At 41.0% G+C, this 22,949-nt stretch overlaps 1 protein-coding gene across 1 annotated transcript in view; it reads right to left on the reverse strand.

Annotated features, from left to right (window-relative positions):
- ZNF827 (zinc finger protein 827) overlaps window positions 1-22,949 on the reverse strand; it is a 100,817-nt gene that overhangs the window by 59,713 nt on the left and 18,155 nt on the right. Inside the window, exons 2-4 of the mRNA XM_084204912.1 lie at window positions 16,430-17,440; window positions 12,363-12,535; window positions 2,239-2,722 (exon numbers count right to left, since the gene is read on the reverse strand). Of these exons, the coding sequence (XP_084061038.1) occupies window positions 2,239-2,722; window positions 12,363-12,535; window positions 16,430-17,440 (1,668 nt within the window). The remainder of the gene's footprint in view (window positions 1-2,238; window positions 2,723-12,362; window positions 12,536-16,429; window positions 17,441-22,949) is intronic.

The following is a 22,949-nucleotide window of genomic DNA, read 5'->3' on the forward strand; positions in this document are numbered from 1 at the left end:
TCTTTCCTAGCCACAAGGCCTGTCAGAGAAGAAAATTAGATTGTTTTGACATAATTTGGTCTCAAAAAAATCTGTGTTGGCTGTTAAAATTGACATATACAATTTGAGATGTCAAAAGATTTAGATCATTGGGAAGGTAGGGCAAATAACTGAAGCTCTGCTGGGCCTAACAAGACTGTCGTAATAAAGAAATCACTCAAAAGAACTTCGTTCAGCAGAGCTGAACCATCAGAACTGCAGCTAATACTCAGCCAACTTGCTAAAAGAGAATTACTTCTCTAAATTTATGCACTCTGTATAGAGGAAAGCATGAACCAAATGTATGTAACACAACATAAATCTCAGAAGAAAAGAAATTCCCTTCCTTCTGACATTGCTCTTCCTGCGTAGCAAACTTGGTGACTGGCAGTACATTTTAATCCAAATATGCACACATACAAAATTACAGATACATCTTGCTCCCCCAGCGACTTTATAACATGTTGCTAGGTAACAGTGCATACAAGTCAGGTTTCAAGACCTTTAGTAAGTCACCATAAAATAACTGCATAGGCCTTTTGCATGAATAATGTACATTTGTATCCTTTCTCTGATGCCAATAGAGCAGACACTGAAAACACGACCGTCTGCCAAACTGTGAACAGCTTCCCATCAACTGCTACATGAAAAGCCACACACCAAATTGTTGTATGTTCTCTCAGCTTTCAGGCTTTCCCCCCCTCTCCTGCACTCTGCTCTCATTCCTGCTCCATGCAGCCATCACGAGCACCACCCTCCCCAGGCCAGCCCTGCTGATGTGCAGAGCCTCTTCGTGCACAGCAACCCGAGTTTAAGAACGACATCGGCACAACAACATGTGTGGGACAGCTGTTGGACAGTGTCAGATGGATTGCATATCCAGTCCAAATTTGAAACTCAACTAAAGAAATGTACAAGCAAATCCAAACAGACTCACCCTGCCCCCTTTTTGTCAGTCAGAATAATCATTTATATTGACAGATTATTTAATATTTTTTCAGGGGGAGGTCCTGTGGCTTCTTCCAACCAACACAGCAAGCCATTTGTGCCAGCCCAATTCACCTCCTGCTTGCCCTCAGCTGTTTTCTTTTTTCCTGGCTGGCTCCATGAAGCCTCAGTCTTGATTTCTTGTATTAACCCATTCTACTCAATTTCTCATAGAACTGTGATCCCAGAGGTATAAAGATCTGGGAAGATGAGGAAAGAAATATTTTCCTAACAAATGGTTGTGGTTTCACCAAGGCTGGGCATTAAGACAGAACTAATTCCTTCATTTATCTGACAATAAAATTTGCTCAAAAACAACTTGCTTTCCATTTAAAGGAGAAAGCTGCCTAATTATTTTCTCTTGTAAAGGTTTTCTTCTATCTCCAACACCTAAAATGTCCCATGGGGACCGAGATCTCCTTATGAAACAGAAGCTCCTTTAGTGACATTTTTCCTGACTTCTTTCTCTTCAAAAAATTCAAGGCCAATTTCAAAAACATTTGGCATAGAACACCTCCCCAGCGTATCAGCTGTTCTGAAGTAGTCAGTCAAATCAATAAAAGAGCACATAAAATATAACAGATCCACCCTAAACAGATTCTACACTTCAGTCTAACACAGGAATATCATTCTTATAGCAATATTCTGACAGTGAAAAAACACGAAACACATGTATAAAACAATAATAATAATTTAAAAATTAATCTCTAGGACTACTGTTCTTTTAAAAGTGTTAGCAACAAAATCCAAAAGCACTAACATTCACACTTCCCATGCATTTACTACATAGGCCTCAAGTACTATTTGGAAAGGAAGGTAACCAATACTTTATTGGTCCTTTTTAACAGGAGGGTAAAGAAGGAAACTTAAAAACTGAATTTTTGAACATGCTGGGGACTTGGGTGATCCTCAGTAATTTCAAACTGGAACTATAGGTATTCAGCATGCCTGGAAAATGCATCACAAGAGATCTGCCAAGGTAAATGCTAATGAACATGAAAGCCTGGATAAACAGTTCTTACTCCTAATCCCAGCAATTAAACAGCAAAAGCCCTCTCTCCTCTCACTGTTTCCCCTCTGCCCTTCCCCATACACCTCTGCTACCAAAAGAAACAAGAAATAATAAGTTAAGAAGCTACAATGTTTTGCTCCTAGCAATTCCTTGACTTAGTAAAACCAAGAGAAAGTGTCTCCCAGCCCATAAAAGAGCAGCCAGTGCTGCTGCTCAATTACCTGACAGCTTCATAAGAAAATCTGATGCCATCTTGACAGAGATGTCTTGGCTGAATAGTGCTGATGCTGTATTGGCCACGAAGTCAGAGGAGTCTTTCAGCTTTGTGTTGTTTGGGGCTCTGTCAACAGTGCTAAGGGCAAAAGGTGCAGCTGAGGCGCCGGTGTCGTCTTTGGGCTCTTCTTTCACCAGCAAAGGCGGAACGCCCCCAGGAGGCTGCCCAGCCACATCGGGCGTTTTGGATACAGATGCTGATCCTGGGAGCTCAGGCCCCGCTCCTTCCCTCTGTGGTCCCGGGCAGGAGTCACTGTTTAGCTGTGGTGACCCCTTCACCTCAGTTTCTGGCATTTCCTCCTTCACTTTAGACTCTGTCCTGAGGAAATGTTGGTGGCAGCGCATGTGGAGTTTCAGGCTGAAGTGGCGGGAGGAGGTAAAAGGGCATAGCTGGCATTGGAAGGTCTCACCCCTGTCTTGGTGCTGATGAACCTGGTTCAAAAGGTGAAAGACAAAAGCATGTATTAAGCCAGGCAGATTAATAGAATTGCAGAAATCTCAACTCTGTTTCTCACACGGTTTGAAAAAAAAAAAAAAAAAAAGAAGAAAATATTAACCAATGAGTGAACTCTTCATTCTGAGCACTGGGAAAGTGGTCAGAACCCAAGAACAGTAGGATTCTTTCACACAAGTCAAAGAACCTAAGCATTGGACTCAAGTGAAAACAAAACAAAACAAAAAAAATCAGGAACATCTGTTTCTGTAGCTTGGAAATGATGATGTCTGCTTTGGATCAAACAGCCCTTACAATCAGATCCTGATGACCTGTCAGTGCATAAAGACTTCCAAGCTATAACTAATAGCTTTCTTGATTAAAAAACAAACATCACTCTGTGCAACCTAACTAATAAAAATTGTTCAGAGCAGCTAAAAAAACCCCAACCAACACAGCAATGTCCATCATTGATTTATGTATCATTAGAGTAAAAACACAGCACCTGGCAATACCAAGGAGCTATTGAAACAGTTTGCTGCAAATTAATTCTACCAGAAAATAAACAGCTCTTTTATGATACAATAGAAACATGAGAGATGGTGTCTGCCATTTATTCTAGTTTATCAGTCAATTAAGGATCACAGTTAATCTTACTGTCCTCATATTTGGACTGCAGGCTCTTTGTCATGGAGCCTGCATGCTCCAGTATGAATGCAATGCCTGCCATCGCCAGGCTCCATCCCGATTACCTTCCAGGGGGAACTCCATCCATCCGTACACAATGGCTCACATATTATAGGAACAGACACACTCATTAAACTATATAAACTACAGACATATAATTATACAATTTCTTGCTTCATACAGTACTCATTAAAGAGAAGGAACAACTGAGCCCAGCATAATAGCAGCGAGGCTGTTGAAAAATCTTTTTGCTACGGCTTCACAAATAAATTTAAAATCCTGACAGCAGCACTCCAGGCTACTCCCTGCAAAAAGGCTGGCAAATAGATACATTTGTTCCTTACTAATGGATGAACATGTGATCAGGACACACTGGCACCAGCTGAGCTCCACACATTCGCTTTCACTTGTGACTCAAGTTGGTTGGAAACATTTCAGTGAGACAGATTTTTGTTGGAAAATGGCAATTTGTTGAATACAAAATATTTCACCTGAAACATGGAGAGGTTTGATGAACTCTTGGCAAACAAGGTGTGATTCCCTTACTACTGAGTAGGCGCTCTTCCTTCCCCCTGCTCCCTGGGCTTGGCTCAGAAGAAGCCAGTTGTGCCAGCGATCTAAGGTTTGCTGCTACAGCTTGGGAGTCCAACAGCCCTGAGGGCTGCAGAGGGAGCTTGGAAAACCTAGCTTTAGCTAAGGCTTTGAGCACTTTCCAGTCTCCTGCAGAGCTGAGATCTAGATCCTGGGGGTCCTGGTGCAGACACCACAGTGCTCCAGGGTAACAGCAGCATTTCCCAAAAAGGCGCTGTCAGAATTCAAGCTGGAGTTTCACATAGTGCTAGACTTGGCCTGATTAATTTCCTATATTGTAAGAGGAATTCAGCCACAAGCTCAGATACAGGATTTTCAGTTCTACACAAGCCCTCAACTCAGGTCTGCTGAGATGTGAAGCTGGGGGATGTCCCGATGTGCCTCTTTTTGTACTTTTTGCATTCAGGAAGACACATTTCACCAGGGCTGTGTAACTTTTCATTCAGCGGTTCTTTGGTGGCTCTGGAGGCGCTAGACAGATAGCAAGACAAAATTTGTCTTGGCCAGAATGACATTCTCAATACTGTCTAAGCATGACATTTACAGACAAAGCAATTCTGGAATCCTTTAATTGCACCTGACAATGAGAAAAAGAACAAAAAAAAAAAGAAAGAAGCTAGTGCTAACCTAACACTTTTAAACAATCTTGCAGAAGAATAGCAGCACAATAAATTCTAAATACTAGCAGGTTACAATGAAAATGCCAAGCAGATTGCTTGTGTACACTAGTGGAAGCAGGATGGTCTGTGAGCACAGCAGTGTGTGAGCACTCTTCACAGAGAACACCGAGATGTACTCAGGGCAGCAAGCACCCTCACCATGGCAACTTTATCTCTTACACCCACAGATTCTGTGTGCCAGGGTTTCTCTCCAGGATCCCCTTCAATCAGCATTTTCCTGCCTGTGTGTTTAACCACATCTTCCAGAGTTCCTTATCACCAGCCATCGATCCCATGCCTTCAGAAGGCTGTCACTGCAACAGGCAGGTGACAGAGCCTGTGTGGGAGCCCACCTCCTCTCCCCAGGAGTATGGCATGCCACCTCTGCAATATCTTAGGAGAATGGATGAAAATAAGAACCACTGATTCATTCAATTTGAATTTTTTTCTCCTGCCCAAAACCAGTACCTTCATCACCAATGGATTTCTCATAAAATAAAGAGCATTTCTAACTCACAGCCAAGGAATGACAGAGTTCAAATCCAAATATTTTGAGCATTGAAAGGAAAAATTTTAGACCAAGAAAAAATGAAAAAAAACCATTAAGGGAAAGATTTAGCCCCCCAATATCCAGAGTCCATTCCCACCAGAAGATTTTAACTTTTATTTTATTTTCAAAAATAAATAAAATTAATTTAAAAATCTAGCCCTTATTTTCTCATTCAGCAGCTGCTAAAAGAGCCAAGAATTGCCATTCTTTGCCATTTGGGGGAAAGAGTCAAGGCAGGAACTACTTGCTGCAGAATGAAAAACAAGAAACCCCGTAGAGCTACACAGAGAGCCACAGGGGAGATTTAGGCCATGCAATATTACGGTCCAAAAAGCTGCCTGCTCCCTCCATGAGGCAGAGAATGGCTCTTATACTGTGCTAATGCTACCCAAAGCATCAGATGTCTTCTTTAGACTCCAACAGGCTCTTCCTGCAAGAACCACAGGCAGGAGGAGACAAGAGTGCAGCTGGCAGGTTTTCCCCAAAGTGCCAGCCTGAGCCCAGCTGCTGCCAGATTTGGATCTCTCTGAATTACACTGCAACAAACCACAGCGCACAACCTGCTCATACACAATGCTTCTTTCAAAATCCCATAAAACTGCTGTTTGACTTATGCCAGAACCACTTAAGGGCTTCTGGCTTCAGAGTTTATTTCCTTTAACCAGGGATGTTCTTCTTGACTGGGCAAAGGACTTGTATTCTCTTGATTCTACCCCTGCAGCCTGCCCAGTCTCAAATGATATTTTGTGGTTCTGCAGTTTTTTCGGTGTGTGCTTGCTATGACACTTGCAGTAGTTTTCAACAGAATTACAGTGTCCTTACAAACTTTAGGCTTTGTTTGAGGACTTGGGTACAAGTTATTTCTTGGTCAAAATTTTGGATTTTTGTTTCTCTCAGTTTCTCTTGCTGCCTCCTCATTCTCACATTGCAAGAAAGAAAAAAAGAGGCCATTCAGTTCATCTTCTCTATCAAGCATTATTCTGATCACACCTCTCTCACCCTCCTGGCAGTCCCGTTCTTTTCAGCTCCTTTCTTCAAAGGCAGTCCTTTCTTGCCATCCCACTAATAATTTTAACTACCAGCTTTTAAAATCCCTTCTATTTCTCATGTCTTTTCTAATGCAGTGACCAGAAGTGGCAGCATACTATATGCTAATAGCAACATTGTTACATTTTCAGTCCTATTTCTGTTTTATTCTCCAGACACTCAAATATCTAATGTGCTTTTTAACCACTGCAGTGCATGCCAAGAAAAGGTTTTCATTGAACTGTCCATAACAATATCCAGATATTTTTCCTGAGCAGTTACAGTTCATTATATCCAACAGGCAGGTGCATTATTAGACTCTGGTTTCCAAGGTACAGTACCTTCTGTTTGTCAACAATAACTTCATTTGCCCCCTTGATTATCAGGCAGCCAGCCTCCTTTTGTTCCCTTTCAAGCTTTGCCTTTTTTAATCTCAATTCATGCACATAAGGTTGCACCATCTATAACTCTCTTACCCACAGTCATCACTCTGTGCAGATCATATTTGCTAAAATATGCACAATTTCCCTTTTAGTAATGGAACACCCCTCTGTTAGCCCTTTGTCATGCTTAAAATTGCTAATTCCTTCCTACCCTTTGTTTTACTGTCTCTTGGTGAATTTCTAATTTGCCATAGTACATCACATTGCTTAATTTATTTGGCAGCTTCTCTGTGAGAAGCTTTGCCAAAGGCTTTTTTTATAGACCAAATAAATTTCAACTGATTTTAAAGTCCATGATTTTCCTGCCATGCTCAAAACATCTTAGTAGAGGAACACATTATTTTCTTTTACAGAAACCACATGTCCCTATCGTATCACATCATTTGTATCCATGTGCTGCTTTTTCTGTTACTTTTGTTGTTTTGGGTTTTTTTTGTTTTGTTTTTTTTGTGGACATTGTAACTTTCTTGGTATCATTAGCCACTTCTTAAGTCATCTTTTCATACTTACAAGCAACATCCCTGATGATTTACCAACCATACAGATGTACCACGGTTACAAATACATGTGATCCCACCCAACAGGGTAAAACAGGAGTAGGGGTGAGGAAAAGGGTGGCACAGGCACATCCTGCAATTCTGTGGTACTGCTGAGGTTGATCTTTTCCCTTCCCCTTCCCTAAGGCTGGGTAATGCTTTGCACAGACTCTGCTTTCTGGTTATGAGACACAGGCCCTCACGTTTCTTTTCTGGGATTATTTTAAAAATTGAGTACATTTTCCATTTTAACATCTAGCATGTGCCCTCTGCTTTTTCATTTCATTCTCTTTTCCAACAAATTCCCTCATTTTTAAAATACTGCCTTTTCAAAAGTTTAGTGCTGTGTTGCTAGTTTTGATCTGATCCTTCCCCTCAAGACACAGATGTTATTTATATAGTATTTTCTGTTTTAAAGTATTTCCTTGCTTTGCTTGAAAACAAAGAGAAAAGGCCTCTCTGCAGTGCTGGACTGGATTAGGTGTTAAAAAAATTATTTTTGGAAAAGATTTAAGGTCCTGTCTTATACTTGTCTCATATGCAAAAAGTGAGATTAAAAGGGAGATACTTGAAGTCATTTGTGGTGCCTGTCTGAGACTCTGGGCACAGATTTTATGTGTGGAAAAGCTGTGCAAGTTTGCATTAGCTCCCCTCAGCTGCTGCGGAGGTCATGGAACCACAAGTGCCTCCCAGGGCTCTTCAAGTTTAACTTAAAAATAAACAAAATCCCCTCCCATAAGACACATTCAACCTCCCTCTCCCAAGAGGTGAAGATGCTTTGCAAAGAACCAGTCCTATACTTCACCAAAACGGATTAGGAACACTTATACAGTTATCTGGCACTAGCTGAGCAAGAAAGAAGAAAAAGCCAATCACCAAGGGGAACTGAACACCTGGCTCCATTCCTCAGGACCTTTCCTGATTCCTGCTGTGATATCATTAATAGGCTCCCTAACTGCAAGGCTGATTTTAACCCTCTTTGTATTAGACAAGAGCATTAATCTGGATCTCACTGAGATGGTTGTTCTTCCCAAGCAGGAAAATCCTGTGGTTGAGCATCACATGACCTGCCTACTACTGCACTGAACCTTCCTGTTAAGCTTCATCTTCCCTTCCCTCATTTTCTATCAAACCCTCATGTTTCACCACATGTTCACAATGCCTAACTTCTTTTCCATTGCTACAACAGATAGCTCACCCATTCCTGCCTTATGCCTATATAGCAGCACAAGGAACGTCTATAGATATTGGTTTTGGCCATATGCTCCTCTTCCTCACTCCCCCTTCCAAGTGCTCAGCTAATATCCTGTTGCTTTCTTGGAACATATCTGTATGATCTCACAGCCTATCTGTCCACCAATTGCTGAGGAAGATATGTGCATGATCCAAAGGCACCAATTGGCCAAAGTCTGACTGATGCTTGTGGTATTGCTCTGAGGAAAATGTAATCGCTACCAGGAAAACCAGAAAAGCCTGACTACATCTTGCTGAATTACATCACAACTTTCCATTGCTTTCTGAAGAAGTACATAGGATACTGTCTCAAGAAGAAAATATATTCTAACTGAACATATATTTTGAAAAACAGAGAGAAGGACTCAAGAATAATATTTGCTGCCTGCTTGGACAAGACATCTCTCTCAGTTACCCATTCATTTTGTCCAGCTTAATTTTCAGTTCAGTGCTCTCAGCATCCCTGGAAACCATGCTGTGATACCAGAATCAGCTTCCCCCACATTATTTGGAATAAGAGCCCAAACTTGTGGTTATGCATGCACTACAATTTGCCTCCAAAAAAAACCCTAATAAAATTCTGCACTGCATCTATTTTAGGATTTTTATAAGGTGCCTATCACTGGGGAATCTAAACACAATATAACAATTATAGTTAACACTCTGTGCCTTAAGAGGCAGACTACTCAGCCCCCCTTGTTTGTTGTGTGTCTGTGTGGAAACTTTCCTTCTGTTTTCCCTCTTGCTCCTTTCACTTCCTCGCCTCCAGTTGTGAGCTGGCCCTGGCAAAGTGCCCTTAGTGGAAGAAAGCTTCATCCGTGTGGTGGGTAGCACATGCAGATCTGAATATGGGTCAGGGCTGGAACCATTCCAGCTCTCTATTAAGATTTCCTCCATAGCAGGGGACAGGACACCAAAAATGTTGGCAATGTTGAGTTCTGGGTCAGTCACTTAGACATGTTACAATTATCATAAAAATTACACAGTGTATATAGATTATATAGTTATGAAGGCCCATATGGATACACACAGACCACTCATGGAAATGAAATCTCCAAATAACCAGTTTCAGAGGAGAATGTCTACAAGAAGCTAGAAAAAAACCCAATAGGGTGGCTCAAGCTCATGGCTATGTTGCCTAGGAGGATGCAAAAGCAAAATAATCAGATTTTGAGGACTGCAGCTGAATAAAACACATTTTGCCTCTTATCCTTATCAATAGAGAAAAAACCCCATGAAAACCAAAGAGCGGCATGAACAAAGATTTTAAAGTGATTTACCTGCTCCTGGAAAAAAGCTTGGTTTGTTACAGCACCCTGGAATAAAAGTTGGCCTGTAATGAATGACAAACACCAGCCCAGTACCTTAGTTCTGAGTGGCCTTTCTGGTTTTGAAAAATCTGTCTTCACCTGTAGGCACAGCTGACACATGGGGAGAAATGGGTGGAGAAGCAGAAGCAGCTCTACCTTCATGGGCTGCCTGCCAGAAAGGAGACAAGGCCAGGGAGCTCCCAAAGGATACTAAGACAATAAGAAAACCAACACACCCAGCTGGCATAACCAGAACACTGCATCCTAAGTAGCTCCCAGTTGTACTGTACCATTTCTGGTGTGCATTCAGTCCATTTTGAATGCTCTTGGCTTATATACATTCCAGTGTTTATAATATCATATACATATAGATTTAAGGCAGCACTGTTTATAATGAGAAAAGAAATCTGGTATTTATTTTATTTTTAATCTTGTTATCAATTTATACTTCCACCAAAAAGAATTCAAATTATGTTTGACACTTTTGGACACAAGGCTAACATGTCCCTTCCTCATTCACCTGCTTCAGTTTTGATGTGATAGAAAATAATTTTATTAATGGCTTAGTTAAGAAAAGTGTATGAAACTGTTTCAAACTAAGGCAAAATATTATCTCAGATTGTTGTGCTTGTGATTCTTTGCATCTATCTGTAAGACCATAAAACAAATGCAAACCACCTGGTTTTGTAAGACAATTGCTTTCACCTCAAATAAGGACAGCTCTGCCAGCAAAGATGCCCAAGTCCATCATGACCTTTATGACTGGACTGCAGTGATGGAGGAGACTTCAGATCAGGCCTCATTGAGTCAAGCAGGCCTGACTCTGACCTCAGGGGTTTCTAACTGAGCATTACCCAGTCATAATCACAGTATCTCCAAATAATTAACACTACATGCTACATGATTGTACAAGGAAGTATGTTTTAAGCAGATGCAGGCTCAGTTAATGAAAGATTAATGCTGGGAGGGGAGCAGAAAAAGGCACAAGGGCCTCAGGAAGCCATCACTTTGAGAACACACAGAGACAGTGAAAAAGTCCCTGATTTTGTCCAACGTCCTACCTGTGACCACCTGCAGAAATCACCATGCCAAAAAGGAAGGGATAGATCCTCAACCTTCAAACAACGTTTTTTGCCAGTAAGGCAGAAAAATGCAGAGAGCAATTATTTCTGCAGGGAACAATAGGGATGTCCTTTACAAAGCAGGGGACAACAACAGGTCTTTGCCAGGGAGTAGTGAACTTCTAGGTGATGCACACTTCTGTGCAGGTTGTCAGCAGCTGACAACAAACAAACAAAAACCCCCACTCTTTCTTTCCATACTGTGTTCCCATCCTATCTATTCATCCTCTGCTTAAGTTGGCCATCTGTGCCCTCTAGTCAACATGGAACAGCAAGTCCTAAAAGAGAGAGCCATAAGCACTGAGCTTACTTGATGAGGATTAGCATGATACACTGAGGATGCCTGGGAATAGTGCACTGATCTACAGTAGAAGTGTTAAGGAATGAGCCTTCAGACAATAGGGGGATGATTTAAGACCCAGCAATAACTTAAACCATAGCAAGATCTAATGTTGTGCCAAGAGGAATCTGAATAATTTACACAGAAGGGAACAGCTTCTTGAGTGTAAGCAAGGCCATACTCTTGTCCAGTAAGCTCAGATTCTGCAGTAGCACATGTGAAACCTGAACAGGCATTTCTGCCCCCCTCACACCAGTTACATGCATTCATCTAAAACAGACAAAATGGTAACTATATTAAAACACTTCACTACTATTATAAAACTCAACTGCAATAACAAGAGAAATGCTTTCACTTCAGCTTATCAATCAAAGGGCTAAGAGGACAGGTTCCATTTTAACTTCCTCAAGAATATTCTACAGCTTGCAAGACTCAGCACTTTGCGTTGCAACTATGTAGTACTTCTGCTAAGCAGACAATCAATTTCTTCATATTTTTATATTTTTCTGTATCAACACAGATGCTGCTTCCTTCAGAAGGCCATTTTCAGCTTAAGCCCAAAACTTAGGCTGAGTTAAAAACACACTTTAAACTTGAAAACAAAATATTGCAGTATGATCTGTCATTAATTTTGGTTTGGATGATTCACTTCTGAAATGCCCACAGTTAAAAGCTACAGCAAGAAAAAAGTTAAAACTGCAGGCCTGTCTGTGGAAAGTGATGGAGAGATCCCTGCTAGAGCTGGCCAAGTTGGTTTGCCTGCTTACAGTGAGACACTGGCATGCAGGGTTATTAGCTGGCATCCTGGGAGTAGCACTGATAGGATTGTGTGGTGTCACATCCCAACCAACATCCCTGCTTCTGCTGCTTCCAGCTCTGGAACTGAATCAGTCACACACAGCTTGTGCCGTACCCAACTGACATAACCCAAGGCAGTTTCCACATTGCATAAAATGGAGAGGCAAGCAATGGAATGAAAGTTATTTCTTTCTTTTTATGGCCTCTTTACTTAAATACAGGCATCATTTGTAGTACAACTAGGGAAATTTTGTTCTTGCAAATGCAAACGAAATAGCTTTGTTATACTATCAGTTTTTGACTGATGATTTGGGTATTTTGATTGCCAGTAAAGGTTTCCCTTACCTTCATGTGTGATTTGAGATTGTCCTTGCGTGCACAGCGGAAAGGACAGAGTGGGCACTGATGGCTCTTCAAACCTGTGTGAATCACCATGTGCCGTTTCCAGTAACTCTTCCTCTTGATAACCAAACCACAGATGGGACACTGGAAAGGTTTTCCCCCTTCTTCTTCTGAGGCTTAGCAGGAAGAAAAAGAGAGGATCCTTTACAGCCACTTGTCAAATACTTTCCCCTTGTAAACATACTCAAGATATCATTTCTCAATGATTTCTCAAGTTTCATCTGTAAAGAGACACGGGTTAAACAACAACAGGTACCAGAAGTTTCCATTCCCCCCTGCATATACCTTGGATCCCCTGGATCTAGTTATTATCCCTCTGAGAAAGGTCACCATAATTTAAAAAGGTTAATGCTCCAAACTTCCTTTCACTAATCAGTAGAGGATGCTCCTCTCTCTCACCTGGGTCCTAATGTTCCTTATAATTGAACTGCACTGAGATGAATGCCTCTCATAATCATCACTTTTCAGCTTCATTTCCTATCAAAGGCTGGTTGTAGCAGAGTATGGAAAATATGCATAACTGTTAAAAAAATGATCCATTTCCACATGTGATGGTTAGCCAGCAGGGAAGCAGGATATAAAGCACGGAAGAACCCACAACTTAACTGAAAAGCATGCTGGTATTGTATAGCCGATATATTTAACACCAGAACTGAAAGACTTTGGAAGTTCTGCTGCTGAAATTGTTTAGTTATGGCTCAAGCTGCAGCACCAGACATCAAAGGTCTTCAGGTCATAGGTTTCCTTCTGCTCCTCAAATTGCCAGGGCTTTAAATCTACTGCCTTCCTAAATGTCTGCACTCTGCTTTACTGCCCAATTCACCTAAATAAATGATTTGGTGGCTTTGATCAGGAAAGTATGGTTAGACTTCCATAACCAAGTATGGTTAGAACCATCACAAGGTTGAAGGAGAGAAATTTCTTGCTGCTGACTTTGCACAACTAACCCTCCATCCATCCTCTCACAACAATTTCTTCTCATTATTATAAAGGAAGGCCTACTATGACAGTGGAACTGGATGTCCTTTTCCTCACTGTAAAAGACAAGACTGTTTTCAAATATCCAGAGCTCAGCAATGTGCATCTTACTATTAAAAAATTCCCTCAGACTATTTAATCTCATTGCTATCACTGATAAGAATCTAGCAAACATCAAATTCCCTTGATGAGGAACTAAGTGATAAAAACCTCCAGAAAGATCTGTCTTGTTCCAAAATACAATTCTTGCCATTAAGTAGGAAGCAAACCCACTATAATTCAACTGATTAGGCAGTCATTATGTAAGTACAGAAAGGGACACAATGTCAAAGCATGTACTACTGCAAGTTCAGAAATTCTCCTTGTAAAATATTCTATCACACTTAAAATATCAAATTGCTCCCCTCTCTGCCTCTCTAAAGAGTAGGCCAAAACCAATGTCATAACTGCTTATGTTTGTTTTAAAATATTTTTACTTTTTTCTTCACAAAAGGCAGGAGAAAGACAAACCACAGAAAAAAATACATGGGTGGCTTTTTAACCTATCATGTCTTTTCCTTCTATCACATCTTTTCTTCAGCCTCTGGCTATCACCCAGAAGAGAAATGTGTAACAAGATATAACCTGGTTTTGACCCCCTTAAAGATAAATCTGCAATCAAGATGAATCAATGGTGATCTAGCACATTACAAAATAAGCAAACAAGTGGGATGAATGCATGTGACCTCACCAATAACAGTGACAATTAGTGTTACTCAGGAATTGTGCCAGCGTGCTCCAGAGCTGAACCATGTTAGCTCTATACTGCATGAAGCTCAGACTAAAAAGAAAATCAGGGGTTTCAGCTTTCCTTCATTTATATTGATGTCTGTTCTATATCACAATAGTACTTCAGTGAGGAGAGAATCAGACAGTGCTTCCCAAAGAAGTTTTGGGAACAAAATTACAAGCATCACAGGCATTAAGTTACACCAAATAAGTATTCAGTCAGTAAAAGAAAGGTCTCTCACCCACACTCTTTCAAAACAATCAGAACCTAACAGATATTTCAGGCTTCCTTTTCAACTTCATCCCAAATGTGTAAGCAGTTTATAAAACTGGCAATAGTAACAGATTGATAGAAAAGTTAATCTCCTCTGTACCAATTTACTATAATAAACATGCAGGTCATGATTAGGTTGACCAAACCTGACATGCCATTTCAGAGGCAACTATACTTTGATAAGCCATTGCTCCAGCTTCTTGTCCGAAATAATTCTGAGCAAATAGCTCAACGTGGTGGACAAAAGAGCAGCAGGCATGCTCTTGTTATTAACTTACTCCTCTTTAAATAGCCTCCATCCTTGCTGCTCCTTACTTACATCTAATTAATCTCACTGAGTATTGATCTCATAACCAAAGCTAGACGTTGCTGGTGGGGAAGTGAATCAGATCCGTAACAGCAAAGCAAACTCATCAGTGTAAAAGTTCAGTGTATGAGTGTGGGGAAAAAGACCTCTCAAGCTATACCTACTGGGAAAAGATACTTCTCTCTGGGAACAAGACAAAAAAAGTCTCAAGGAACAACCAGACAGACACAACGAGATAAAGCATTATATAATTATATACCTTTTCTTTTTTTTCTTTTTTTATGTTTTAGTGCCATGAGGTTCTCTAAGCAAAAGGAATCAGGAATATCTAATATTTATTTTCATGCCAAATGTACACATTCAGCTTTTAGCATATGTTACTCCAAGAAGGACTTCATCTAAACTAATGAAAACAGGCCAGGCCCATGCCAAGAATAGTTTGCCACTTTAACTGCCTTAGCAAAACACAGCAGTTAAGCTTTTATAGAACACATGTACAACACAGAGCAAGAACTGGTACTGGCTGTTACTCATTGCATCCCTCTTCCTCCTCTCCCAAGGGAGGGATGAGCACTGCTGTCCATCCAATAGCTTCTAAGCTAAGAGTGTTGACCAAGAGCTGCACAGGGACAGACTGGGCCTCAGGATACCCCTAAACAAAGAGGTTAGGGCAGAAAACCACCAGGGCAATTACACAACATGCATGTCAGGCTTCATATCTGTACACTGGCTTGCTACACCTGTGCAGCCAGGTTAGTACTCCTGATAAAACTCAGCCTGATATATGCTGGAATATGCTAAACCCCTTTGTGCATCCCATGAAGATACCTGCCATGCTTCCTTTTCCTCTGCAGCAGAACACTGATGACACCTGAAGCCATATGTTCCACCAGAAATTTAAATCCGTGATGTGAACTTTTTATAGAAAGAGATGAAAGAAATTATTTTTCCTTATTTTGAAGATGGGTCATTTAAATTCCCCTGCATGGCTTGCCAGCTCTTTAAAGCTTTTGTTACCCAGACAGTTTCTTCTTCCTCCCTATAACCCTGATTCCTTCACTGTCAACAGCTGGAACTGATGGAGGAAAGTCAGATGTGTAAAATGATTCTTGTTGAGCAAATTAGAGAAATGCAGTTTAGTTGGATTTTTTTTTTTTTTTGTTAACAACAAAGGATTGTAAAAAAATTTTAATGAAAAGTGGCAACACAATAATATACTCTGGTAAATTAGGACAGGATAGTAAGTGATTGCACAAAAGTCCATTTGTGACAAAGACAGCAGGAGGGAGAATTCTCCCTTGTCCAATATTTCAAAAGCACTAGTTTTGTACATGCTCACTGATACTGTGAGCTCCCTCACAGGGATTCTTTGATCTTCTCCATTAAATATTTTTGTGGACACATTCTAAACTTGGTAAGGGGGGAAAATACTATTGTATGGAATAAAAGGGGGAAAAAAAAAGTACCGAACTGTACACTCACACCTTTAAATAGGGAAACATTTGTGACAGCTTGGTCTCAAAGTGGTACTTCAAAAAGCTTTTCTATTGTTCACCTAAAGTATCTATTTCTTATTTTCATAAGACATGGAATCAAACCAAATCCAGACCCACCGAAGAGATGTTATATAAGCCTATAGCAAAACAAATACATTTTACTTTGTGGTTCAAATTGTATCCATACCTGTACTAGTGGGTTTGGATGCTCTTCCCTTCGGGACTGGTAGTAACAGTAATTCCAAAGACTGCGGTGGAGTTGCTTTCTCTTGTTTCATCTCTGAAAGCTGCAGAGGATCCTCAGGAACCAGTGATTTCTTCTTCTCAGCCAGGAGGGTGCCTGCAGCCCTTGCAGCCACCTCCTTGAGAAGGGCAGCTGAAGAGGTCATGGAAGCCAGGGAAAGGAAAGAGCTGGCTGGAGGCGGGTGCTCCTGCCCAGGGGTCATGCTTCTCTCGCTCACTTTCTTAGATAAAGCTGCTAACGTGGAGCTGGCTGACTGAGAGCTAAAGGGCGAGGAAAAGGATTCGAATCGTATCGTGTCCTCAGTCCTGGAAAAAGATTTGTCCTGCAGAACGGCATTGGCTGCGGCTTTCAGCTTCAGGATAGCTGAATCAGGGGACAAACCACAGGTGGTGGTTGAGTTTGGCAACCACTTACCTTGATTCCATATAAAGTGACTGCCTGCATTGTATTGGTCACTTTGTTCCTGTTTCTCAGCAAGCTTTCTGGCAAGCACACTTAGCTGCTGGGCATGGTGAGCAGGTGGAGAGAAGGAGATGTTTGAGCCGAGATTTGCGGGGGACTCAACTCTGCCATTGACTGTAACAGCAGCATCCAGCTTGAGGGAGCCAGCCTCCAGGAGCCGCCTCAGGTTACTGCTCAGTGGCTTGTTTGGACCAGGAGGTTCCTCTTCACCCAGAGAGGACACATCTGGAGAAAGGTGCTCCTTGCTCTGCAGTGTGTCTCTTAGTGCCTCATTTTCAACGGACCCCAGCTCCGCTGTGTTGCTGCTTGGCGTTGCACTTCCCAAAGAGGTATCGGGGGAGGTGGACTGCTCTTGAATTCTGTCCTCAAGAGACAACTTAAAGTTCTCCTGGACTTCTCCATATGATGCTTCCGAAGGAGTTTCTGAAGAATTCCCAAACCAGCGTTCTTCTTCACTGAGCTCACCTTCCACTTCTTCCTGTCTAGTACCATCTGTGTGGAACCATGAACAACAGCATTATTCCTAAATCTGTGTAAAGCAGCTTCTTAGCATGAAGCATGCGTGACCTCTGCATGACCCTCCTGAACAGTCCCCTAGCACACCCCCCTAAAATGCACGGGCTTGGAATCAGCCTGCATTCAGTGACCAGAAAAAAGACCTTTTCAAAACGAATAAATCTTTTTTAGAAGACATAATGATGACAAACCTGTCATCTTTCAGTCTGCATAACTAAATTGGCTAAAACTGCAACAATACATATAAGCATAATATATAGTCATATATTGCAAACAGTTCTTTATGGGCATAGTCTGTACATCCTGCCAAATATTACGAACTCTCTGGTATAAGGCAGGGATTTAACAGATCAGAAATTACTGGATATTTCTCTATTTGTACAGCCAGCACAGGTGCTCCTTCAAAGGCAGATAAGGTGTGTAGCTACTCAAATCTCAGACCAATCCTGCACTGACCCCTATCTAAAATAAAATAAAATAAATTTGTACTAATAATTCACAATTCATTCCTGAATAGCTGCAATGACTAATACATGAATGCAGGCTAAAGCTCCCATCTCTCCAACTAGTTGTGAAAGGAGAATCATACACACAGTGTTGTCATCTACACACTCTATTTGCTCTTATTTATTTGTCACTGTTTAATAAAGTTTTAAAGATCTTCCTAAACTTAGTTTAGCTGAAAAGAAAAAAAAAAAATAAGGAAAAGTGTTGGTCCACTGCAGTTAGGTTACATTTTCTCCTTTCTGGTAACTGCCAAACACCTGAGTCTCTCCTGAGATCTGGCAGCATTTAAAGCACTGTGACCCAGGATTGCTCCTATTCCTGACAGGTATTCAAAGTCATACAGATGTGACCAAGATTTTTTTTTTTTTGGCAGATCTTCCTGTCCAATCAGAACACAGTAAAGAACAACAGCAATGCTAGAATTAAATTCATATTATCTCCTCTTGCCAGATACATTTCACATTTCTTGCTTTTAGACACAATGTCCCAAGCTGCACAAGTATCTTTGTAATCACACTACAGCAAGACAAAAGTATTTAATATAACCCTCCACTGACATTCTGGAAATAAGCCTGCATGATATGCATTGTGTCTATGATCATGTATTATTCCCAGATTCCCAATTTAATTCCAGCAAATTACAAAACTTGGAGAGAAGTTAATGAATAAAATTTAGATTTCTATTATTGCTTTGATCCAAAGAATTTAAGGAGGAAAACCTCAGACAAATGTATAATGAGTACAGAGATACAAATGTACACTCGGAAAGCAAAGTCTTTGGAGTTTTTTATATTATATAGAATATGAAGCACAATCTCTCACAAAAAGTTTCTTTTATTCAAAAGCCTTTGAAAAAACATCGCCAATATTTTAGAAGCTGGCAATAAACTCAGTTACCTTAGGTTTGTAATTCAAGTAGAAGAGGGTTAGCATATTCCCTTTTCAAAACAAGCAAAAGCCAAACAAACATCCAAGCTCTTATCTAGAATTATTTTGGTATTGTCGAAGTTAACAACACAGGCTCAGCAATAACATGTGCATAAAGGCCAAGTACCATGCACATTCAAATAAAGGAGAGAGATGCTAATCAGTTGAACCAGCACTTATGTAGGTTAAAGGAGAACTGAATGTATTCCCTCTTCACCCCACGAACATTAAAAAAGTAACTTGAGCATGTCTGTACAGCTGGGCGCACTCACATGAGAGATCCATTCACTCATCCCAGATGCAACAAGTTTGGAAGCCAAAAAAGCATCTTACTGTCACTTTGTCTGAACTCATACACCAAGTGCAGGACACATCCTCTGGGACACAGCCTGGAGCTCACCCCACTACACAGCTCTGGAGCCAAAGCTAGCCTGCTCATCTGTCTGTTAAAACAATCTCTCCTCACCCCCTGCAAACCCCACTCTTTCTGTCTCTGCACTTCCCATCCATTCGTAGAGAGGGAGAATTGCATTTCCCTTCACCCAGAAAGCCACTCAAACATTAGTCTGAGGCATATTTAAATGTAAATGGATCTAAGAAGTGGACTCCTGTTTTAGAGAAATCTACAGTTTACTAAACCCCCAAACTTCTCTGTTTCTTGCCGTGTACCTCAATTTTTTTCTTTTTCCAGACATGCACATTCCCCATTGGTCTTGCCTACACAAAAGGGCAGCCACCACCATGTTATTGACAGGAAGCAGCAGGAGAGCAGGATTCTTCATTTAAGGCTTGCTCCCAAGATCAGGATTTCCCTCCTCTTTAGGTAACACACTGAGAGCTCCCTCTCCTGTTGCTAATCTACCTGTGACCACTCAAGGCCTCCCAAAGCTCCATGCAGTTTCTATAATAAAGGGCAAATTTTCTCTCCAGTCTCACTATCCCAAAAACCAGCAGGATACTTTTTTTTCCCACCAGTGCAGTTTCTTTCTGTAGCCAGAAATCAGACCTCTAACTGCTGACACTGTTCTAATTTTCCTCTTCTCAGTAATTCCCAGTTGCTGCAGCATCAAGCCCACTATATTTGAAGGCTGTAAGGTTAATGCTGAAAAAGCCAGCATCGGTGTCTTATCATGAGCTCAGTCAAGCCTCCCTTTAAACACCAGTGAATTGGTTTAGAAGCAGAACAGTGAAGCCTGGCAATTTCATTGCTAAGCAAAGTTGCCTTTCAAGGCCTTCAGGGCAGAATTTTAATTCACATTAACTTGTGAGCCTGTGAGTTTGAACAAGCTTGAGCACTCCAGGAGAAATCAACCCAACTACTTCTTTATGATTTCAAATTATACAAAAGCTTCCCCCAGAACCCAAGGGGTTCATGGGTCACCCAGACCAGGTTTGTCTGAAGCAGGACCCAACCTTCACATGTCTGTCAAGAAATTTCAGCTGTATTTCACATCTGTGGCAGAAATCTGCATGACATGTTTTTCCTTTCTCTCACAATACAGTTATGGAGCTGTTCTCATCATGATTCAAGAGTCAAAACCTGTCATTACTGCTTCTTACTGATTTCCAGAGTGATTCTGAACTGAGAACTGATTCCCAAGCCCTTTGCCACTGGCAGAGGCCAGTTGGGAATTACAGACAGCCTGCATGTTTCGGGACTATCACGTTGCACACCACCCAGGAGCCTCAAAAAATATTTTCCACTCTTGTCAGCAATGACAAAAGGCACTAAAGTACTGCTGGGTGACTGCTGCCACTGCTGTAGCCCATGTATCCATCTCTGGCAAAGCCACAAATGTGTGCAGAAAGCACTGTTTGAAGAAGTGCCAGTTTCCCTCCCTCGCCAACTCATCTGCTTGCTTTCAAATACAGAGAAGTTCATTTTCCTCTTCAAGAGATCGGTTTGACAGACAAATCTTATTGATCCCAAAGTGTGTTATTTTACTTTGTGACCATCTGCCCTTTTATTTAGAGTGCTGATTAGAATCTGACCCTGGTACCAATAGAAATGTAAATATTAACTTGCTCAAACTACTTATATCTGAAAACTGAAAAAGACAAACATGTTTGTTGATTTATACACTGAGTCACTCAGTTCAAATGCTGGAAACTTTAACTGTACCCACTGCAATGTACACATGCCATTCCAGAAAGTGGCAAGTGTGAGATGATCCACAGCTTCGCTTTGTAGGACTTGGAGGGGAGAAATATCAATGTGATGAGTTGGATCTCCAGGAAAGGGAAGAGTCTCAAAGTTGTGTTACTGAGCAACAGACATGGGCAGTGAAAGCATGATGGAAAGAATACCATTTGAAACACTAGAAATTTTCTGAGAAGAGACTACAGCTAAGGAACCCACCCCTGAGAATGATTTTTCATCCTAAGCAGGACAGAATTCTACTTTAATCATTCACTGAAATGAGTAAATTACAGAACTTCAATAGAAATCCATATGCTGCAATGATAGGAAACATACAGAAATTGTAATGACGGGATTACAGGATGAAAATTAAAGCAAATGCAAAAGCAGGTAGAAGTAAAATAATTTCAAAGAAATGCACACAGGAAAATTGCTCATGCAATAAATTAATCAAAATTGCCCTTTTTTCAGCACTTAAATTTCAAGGAAAAACTGGGAACCTACAGAACCAAGATTTAAAGACATAGGAGAGCCAAACCTCATCTTTATGATCTTGATATCAATTACCCTGATTTGCATAAAAATTTCAGATATGATCATTCAAGTTTGCATCAATTTAAATAAAGTTACAGTTACATTTGTTGTCCATTTGACACCCAGATCATCTTCCTAATTTGCTGCCCCAACAACTCTATCATCTCTAGCACCTACCATAAACCATCCTTTAGATTATTTTACACCGAACCCTGTACCTAGGCCTACTGAAAGAGCTGGGATTAAGTGATAGCTTTACACTAGGGAGCTGAGGAGCTCTGCAAAGATACCTAAAGAATTTAAAAGAACGCATTAAACTTAAATGAAGCAGGAAGCCATCCAAGAGGAGTGCTGTGGAAACACTGACTGGCTCGGTTGAGCAATCAGTTTAAGGCCAAGTAAATAGGCAGATGCATCAAAAATAAGGCAGAGACAATACCTGAGCAAGCTAGGATTTAGCCTTGGGTGACTTTTATCAGTGACAGCAAGAAAAGTGGAATGAACGAAGAGAAGAAACAGTTGACAACTAAAAGGCAAGGATAACTGTAAAGGATTTAACCAGTCATGGACAAGGTACTGAACTGGAAAGCTCATATCTGGCCTCTAGGATGGGTTCTCTTGTTCTAGTCCTTCCTGATTGTTTTCTTAGAACCCTCAAATGAGGACTAGGGAATCCGGCCACAGGCCAGAATTTGCTGTCCTGGCAGTCCAGTTCAGGATACTCTCTCCTGCTGTAACCCAGGTTCCATCATGATTTGTCATCACCATCATATCCAAACAAGACATGTTTGCCCATCACGTGGTGGCTGTTAATTCAAGATCAGTACAGGCTCCCCTTGTCCCTATCTCACCTCTGCAGACCAGATAATATGGAGGAGAAAAGAATGAAGGTGCTTTAGACCAAATACAATGGATACCTTTAGGTGAACTAGGTAAACTGTGTAAGTGCATCACTTTAGCAAGGGTAAGGAATAATTGCAAGAGACCACTTGCTAATATCACATCACTTCCTAATTCACATTTTCTCTGAGTGTCAGCTTCACATAAGCCCTTGCTTATTTCACAGTCAGGTACTACAGACATCAGAAGACACAGACCTAAAAATGACAGTCATATCTGGAAAGTCTATTCTGTATCCTACATAAATTGCTCAGTCTAGCTGCCTGCCTACAAACTACCCTTTTGGCATTCAGGCTGATTTTTAAGTATGTAAAATTAGAGAAAAAAAAAGGGCGAGTGAATGTAATACCTTTGGGCTGAACAACACTTATGGGTTCCCACACTCACCAAACCATGCAGATGTGTGTGCTGTAAAACTGCCTCCAAGAAGTGGGGCACACTGTGCACCCACACCCCATAGTTTCCACCTCAAAAAAG

This window comes from Fringilla coelebs, assembly GCF_963513975.1.
Source record: "Fringilla coelebs genome assembly, chromosome: 4".
Taxonomy (NCBI): Eukaryota; Metazoa; Chordata; class Aves; order Passeriformes; family Fringillidae; genus Fringilla; species Fringilla coelebs.